The following is a 7,179-nucleotide window of genomic DNA, read 5'->3' as shown; positions in this document are numbered from 1 at the left end:
TACAATTTCTCCCACCCTACCCATCAACATTGGTGTTCCTCAGGGCAGCATACTTGGCCCTCTCCTCTTTCTCATCTACATTAATGACCTTCCAAATGCCTCCCAACACCTCAAACCAATTCTATTTGCTGACGACACAACCTTCATTTACTCCAGTCCTGACCCCCTTGCTCTAAATGCCACAGTAAATACTGAGCTAGAGAAAGTCCATCTTTGGCTAACTGCCAACAAACTCACCCTTAACATTCACAAAACGTTTTATATTCTGTTTGGCAATAAATCCTCTAATCAGATAAATCTCAAAATAAACAATACCCAAATTTGTAACAAATTAGATGGCAAATTCCTTGGCGTTCTCATCGACCACAAGCTGAATTTCCAGGGTCACATTCTAAATATATCAAAAAAAGTTTCAAAAACTGTTGGCATTCTTTCTAAGATCAGATATTATGTACCCCGCCCTGCCCTGGTGACTCTCTATTACTCCCTCATCTATCCATATCTCAACTATGGTATTTGTGCTTGGGGTTCTACTACCCAAAATCATTTACGTCCTCTAATTACTCAACACAAAGCTGCTATTAGGACAATATCCAACTCTGGCCCCAGACATCACTCGGTACCCTTACTCAAATCTCTGAATATGTTAGATATTAAGTCACTGCACATTCTCTCTTGTGTATTATACATATATAAAACGCTGAACTGTAATGCCAATCCTGACCTCAAAAGCTTCATAGAAGGTTGTAACAGAACCCATGAGCATCACACCAGAAACAAATACAGTTTTGATATTCCAAGAGTACGACTTAATCAAACTAGAAATGCTCTACAAATCAAGGGACCCAGAATGTGGAATGACCTTCCCAACCATGTTAAAGACTGTACCTCTCTCAATCAGTTTAAGATAAAAACTAAACACTACCTAATAAATTCCCTGTAACCTACCTCACTCCTTTATTGTCAACCTATGTCTGTTATTTTATTTTATTATTATTATTTTTTTTTTTTTTTTTTTTTTTTTTTTAATCAACACTGTTTGTCAACCTATTGTATTTGTGCTGCTTTTTCAGTCATGTTCCCCCTTTTTTTTATCTTTATTTGTATTTGTTTTCAACACTTTTTATTCTTTATGCTCAATTAGTATTAAGTTCTAGATATTAATGTTTTTCTTGCCCGGAACGCATTGCGTAATAGTGGCTTTAGGCATTGTATGTACTAGCTCTATCTATATATCAATCCATTAATGTAACATCACTTGTATGTATGTACCTTACCTGAATAAACATATTTATATTTATATTTTATTTATTCATGAAGTTGTATATACGGACTCCCCACTCAAAATATAAGCCATCGCCCATTGTCAGGACAACCGCACTTCCAGCTGCACCCGTGGTGCGGTGTAGGGAACCATCAGTGTATATGATTTGAGAGAGAGAATGCTCTGTAGACAGAGCATCAATATGGCTTAAGACGTTAAGCTTTTCCTCAAGACGAAGCTTGGGCTGATCTCTAATGTGCTTCTTGGGTGGATAGGGAGGGCTTAAAATTGGTAGGGGTGTAATCTCCCACGGCGCAGGAAAGTGCCGTTGTTGTCTCTCTTGGTGCAAATTATAAATCTGATACATTCTGAGTTCAGTTCCAGTTTAAGTTATCCATTTAATAATAAAGATTTGAATTTTATATGATTTTTATTTGAATATATGAGTTACCCCAAAATTAATAACAAAGAAAATGGAAGACCTGACGAGGTGGCCAACCGAGCGCATCCAGCATTGACAACATACTTCTCCCAGCGCCGCCTGTTGCCTTCCTGAGCGGTAACACTTGAGGCTCACCCGTCCTGCAGGAGTGTCGTGTCTCCTGGCCTGACCCGTCCTGCAGGAGTGTCGTGTCTCCTGGCCTGACCCGTCCTGCAGGAGTGTCGTGTCTCCTGGCCTGACCCGTCCTGCAGGAGTGTCGTGTCTCCTGACCTGACCCGTCCTGCAGGAGTGTCGTGTCTCCTGACCTGACCCGTCCTGCAGGAGTGTCGTGTCTCCTGACCTGACCCGTCCTGCAGGAGTGTCGTGTCTCCTGACCTGACCCGTCCTGCAGGAGTGTCGTGTCTCCTGGCCTGACCCGTCCTGCAGGAGTGTCGTGTCTCCTGGCCTGACCCGTCCTGCAGGAGTGTCGTGTCTCCTGGCCTGACCCGTCCTGCAGGAGTGTCTTGTCTCCTGGCCTGACCCGTCCTGCAGGAGTGTCGTGTCTCCTGGCCTGACCCGTCCTGCAGGAGTGTCGTGTCTCCTGGCCTGACCCGTCCTGCAGGAGTGTCGTGTCTCCTGGCCTGACCCGTCCTGCAGGAGTGTCGTGTCTCCTGGCCTGACCCGTCCTGCAGGAGTGTCGTGTCTCCTGGCCTGACCCGTCCTGCAGGAGTGTCGTGTCTCCTGGCCTGACCCGTCCTGCAGGAGTGTCGTGTCTCCTGGCCTGACCCGTCCTGCAGGAGTGTCGTGTCTCCTGGCCTGACCCGTCCTGCAGGAGTGTCTTGTCTCCTGGCCTGACCCGTCCTGCAGGAGTGTCGTGTCTCCTGACCTGACCCGTCCTGCAGGAGTGTCGTGTCTCCTGACCTGACCCGTCCTGCAGGAGTGTCGTGTCTCCTGGCCTGACCCGTCCTGCAGGAGTGTCGTGTCTCCTGGCCTGACCCGTCCTGCAGGAGTGTCGTGTCTCCTGACCTGACCCGTCCTGCAGGAGTGTCGTGTCTCCTGGCCTGACCCGTCCTGCAGGAGTGTCGTGTCTCCTGGCCTGACCCGTCCTGCAGGAGTGTCGTGTCTCCTGACCTGACCCGTCCTGCAGGAGTGTCGTGTCTCCTGGCCTGACCCGTCCTGCAGGAGTGTCGTGTCTCCTGGCCTGACCCGTCCTGCAGGAGTGTCGTGTCTCCTGGCCTGACCCGTCCTGCAGGAGTGTCGTGTCTCCTGGCCTGACCCGTCCTGCAGGAGTGTCGTGTCTCCTGACCTGACCCGTCCTGCAGGAGTGTCGTGTCTCCTGACCTGACCCGTCCTGCAGGAGTGTCGTGTCTCCTGGCCTGACCCGTCCTGCAGGAGTGTCTTGTCTCCTGGCCTGACCCGTCCTGCAGGAGTGTCTTGTCTCCTGGCCTGACCCGTCCTGCAGGAGTGTCGTGTCTCCTGGCCTGACCCGTCCTGCAGGAGTGTCTTGTCTCCTGGCCTGACCCGTCCTGCAGGAGTGTCGTGTCTCCTGGCCTGACCCGTCCTGCAGGAGTGTCGTGTCTCCTGGCCTGACCCGTCCTGCAGGAGTGTCGTGTCTCCTGGCCTGACCCGTCCTGCAGGAGTGTCTTGTCTCCTGGCCTGACCCGTCCTGCAGGAGTGTCTTGTCTCCTGGCCTGACCCGTCCTGCAGGAGTGTCTTGTCTCCTGGCCTGACCCGTCCTGCAGGAGTGTCTTGTCTCCTGGCCTGACCCGTCCTGCAGGAGTGTCGTGTCTCCTGGCCTGACCCGTCCTGCAGGAGTGTCGTGTCAATAGACCCGACCCATCCAACAAGAGACCTGACTCATCCGGCAGGGGTGTCGTGTCTGGCAGGAATGATGCATCCGGCAGGGGTGTCGCGTCCAGCATGGGTGTCACGTCTGTCATGGGTGATGCGTCCGGCAGGGGTGATGCGTCCTGCAGGGGTGTCGCGTCTGGCAGGGGTGTCGCGTCTGGCAGGGGTGTTGCATTCGGCAGGGGTGTCACGTCTGGCAGGGGTGTCACGTCCAGCACGGGTGTCACGTTTGGCATGGGTGACGCGTCCGGCAGGGGTGACGCGTCCGGTGGTTGATGCATCCGGCAGGGGTGTTGAGTCCAATGGGTGGCGCGTTCGGCAGGGGTGGCGCGTCCAGCAGGGGTGTCGTGTCCGGCAGGGGTGTCGAGTCCGGCAGGGGTGTTGCGTCCGGCAGGGGTGATGTGTCTGATGCGTGGTCGGCCCACCTCCACGGCTTGCTTGATGGTATCCACTCTAATTGGACCAAAATAGTCAAATACATACTCCAAGTAAATTTTCCAGGACTTCTGGTTGAGAGAACTGTAGTTCATCATGGTTCAGTTGATTGTGCATGTGCCCGGGGAGTCCAGGTATGAGAGTTCGATCCCATTACATGACCTCAATATTTTCACATAGATACACCATGGTCTTGTGACTTCTTTGTGAAATCTTGTACTGAGAATGTTGAAGTTTAGTAGTATGTTAGAAGCAATTATTGTAGTTTCCGACAGGTAGGACGCATATTTTTGGTTCACCACTGACCATATTACAATAATATCATGATTATTTGCACAAAATCATATTTTTTGCCTAACAATATAATTTGAAAATGACTTCCAATAACTGTATGATGAAACACACTACAAAAATTGTACAAAGTAACCTTTTTAATTAGATGCGTGTTATATGGTGGGGAAATATGGTAGAGTGAAGTACAATATATTGAATATCAGATCACATTATGTTCTGATTAGAGCTTCCTCATTTTTCATTAATATGTGGGGTATATTTGCTTTGTTTCTAAAATTAGATTCTCGTTTGTCTGCCCAAGATTGGAGGCCAGACACTATGGGTCAGTTGCATCCAACTTTGCAGGGTAATTGGTGGATGTACGGAGATTGTCACAGGCAGGTCAGGTCTGGCTCATTGCCTCCTCTTAAGTTTGTTTCGTCTCCCCGTGGCACCCCTTCATAAAGCCCGTGGTGATGAAATGTTTAGTTCAAAGTCCATAGAGCTTTGTAATTTCTTCATAATATTACAGAATTCAGATACTGACGAGTAAAATGCATGTTTTTATGGCAGATTTACATTCTGGGATCTTCTAAGTGCCATCACTTAGATGGCACAATCTTTTGGTGTACCTCAGCTAGTGTATGTATGTGTGTGTGTGTATATAAAAAAAATATATAATATATATATATATATATATATATATATATATATATATATATATATATATATATATATATATATATATATATATATATATATATATATATATATATATATTTTGGTAGCAGTCTTTCCTGTAGACATATTTTATTAAATATGACCGAAAAAGTAAGATTAATAATTCTAACACGAATTTTCTCAATCTTTCGTACATTATGCTTCACTGTTGGAGGTAAATCAAAAATCACTTCTCCAAAATTCATTTTTATTTCTAGTCTGACGCGACACGGGCGCGTTTCGTAAAACTTATTACATTTTCAAAGACTTCACAAATACACAACTGATTAGAACTTGCATTTCCCTGATTTTATATCTACTTTTGAGTGAGGTGGGAAGGGTGATGTGGCATTACATTTGAGTGAGGTGGGAAGGATGATGTGGCATTAGAGGATATTAATAGGGTATTAAAAGTATCAACACAAGACAGAACACGAAACAATGGATATTGAATAGAAGTGTTTGTAGAAAGCCTATTGGTCCATATTTCTTGATGCTTCTATATTGGAGCGGAGTCTTGAGGTGGGTAGAATATAGTTGTGCAATAATTGGCTGTTGATTGCTGGTGTTGACTTCTTGATGTGTAGTGCCTCGCAAACGTCAAGCCGCCTGCTATCGCTGTATCTATCGATGATTTCTGTGTTGTTTACTAGGATTTCTCTGGCGATGGTTTGGTTATGGGAAGAGATTATATGTTCCTTAATGGAGCCCTGTTGTTTATGCATCGTTAAACGCCTAGAAAGAGATGTTGTTGTCTTGCCTATATACTGGGTTTTTTGGAGCTTACAGTCCCCAAGTGGGCATTTGAAGGCATAGACGACGTTAGTCTCTTTTAAAGCGTTCTGTTTCGTGTCTGGAGAGTTTCTCATGAGTAGGCTGGCCGTTTTTCTGGTTTTATAGTAAATCGTCAGTTGTATCCTCTGATTTTTGTCTGTAGGGATAACGTTTCTATTAACAATATCTTTCAGGACCCTTTCCTCTGTTTTATGAGCTGTGGAAAAGAAGTTCCTGTAAAATAGTCTAATAGGGGGTATAGGTGTTGTGTTAGTTGTCTCTTCAGAGGTTGCATGGCTTTTCACTTTCCTTCTTATGATGTCTTCGATGAAACCATTGGAGAAGCCGTTATTGACTAGAACCTGCCTTACCCTACAGAGTTCTTCGTCGACTTGCTTCCATTCTGAGCTGTGGCTGAGAGCACGGTCGACGTATGCGTTAACAACACTCCTCTTGTACCTGTCAGGGCAGTCGCTGTTGGCATTTAGGCACATTCCTATGTTTGTTTCCTTTGTGTAGACTGCAGTGTGGAAACCTCCGCCCTTTTCCATGACTGTTACATCTAGAAAAGGCAGCTTCCCATCCTTCTTGATAATCCCATACAAGGATTATCAAGAAACTAACAACATTATATGGAGGACCTATGGCAATTCCACGACCAAGAGATGGCTTCCTGAACCTTGCAGGAATTAACCTCACTGAGGACCAAGTCACTCTCCTAAATCTGGGCATAAACTGTCATGTTATGTCCAGACCGAGTGAAATGGCCCGGAAAGTGGAGTTGGAAATTCTGTTGGACGACATATTCGACCTCGAGACACAAAAGAAGGTCACTACCAAAGATACCTTACAAGCAGAACTTATTGCAGAAGGAGGAAAGAATCGAGGCAACTACAGAAGCACCATACTGTCCCCCGAGCTTAGAGCGGCAGCTAAAAGCCTTCGCGAGAACAAGGAGATAGTTGTCAGGAGAGGTGACAAGTCGCCAATATATGTCATTCTTAAAAAAGACGAATATCTGGCGAAAATGAACATCATACTCTCTGACCAAACTAAGTTCCAAAGGGTAACGAAGGACACTACAGCCGAATTAAAAGCAAAGGTCAACAAACTGATCGAAACTGTGAACGCCAAGAAATCCGGACTCCACCTGCCAAAGATCATTGGGGAATATAAACCTGGATATGCGTATGGAAATGTCAAGACGCACAAGCCTGGAAACCCACTTCGGCCAATCATTAGCCAGATACCCACACCCACGTACAGATTGGCAAAGCGACTCAACGGCCTGCTGACTCCTTATGTTCCTTGCGCCTTCAGCCTGAAGTCTCCAAAGGAATTTGTGGACTTACTGCGGGGCGCACGGGCCACAGGGATAAGAGCCTCGTTGGACGTAGAATCGCTGTTTACCAACGTACCTGTGGACGAGACAATCGGAATGATA

General features: G+C 46.6%; 1 protein-coding gene across 1 annotated transcript in view; it reads left to right on the top strand.

Annotated features, from left to right (window-relative positions):
• Positions 1-3,820: 3,820 nt before the first annotated feature.
• The window catches only part of LOC123770532 (glutamyl aminopeptidase), a 140,271-nt gene continuing 136,912 nt past the window's right edge, over positions 3,821-7,179 (top strand). Inside the window, exon 1 of the mRNA XM_069324492.1 lies at positions 3,821-3,977. Within this exon, the coding sequence (XP_069180593.1) occupies positions 3,836-3,977 (142 nt within the window). The 5' untranslated portion in view covers positions 3,821-3,835. The remainder of the gene's footprint in view (positions 3,978-7,179) is intronic.

This window comes from Procambarus clarkii, chromosome 14, assembly GCF_040958095.1.
Source record: "Procambarus clarkii isolate CNS0578487 chromosome 14, FALCON_Pclarkii_2.0, whole genome shotgun sequence".
Lineage (NCBI taxonomy): Eukaryota > Metazoa > Arthropoda > Malacostraca > Decapoda > Cambaridae > Procambarus > Procambarus clarkii.
Note: the sequence above shows the minus strand (reverse complement) of the source record. Positions and strands in the feature narration are given on the sequence as shown.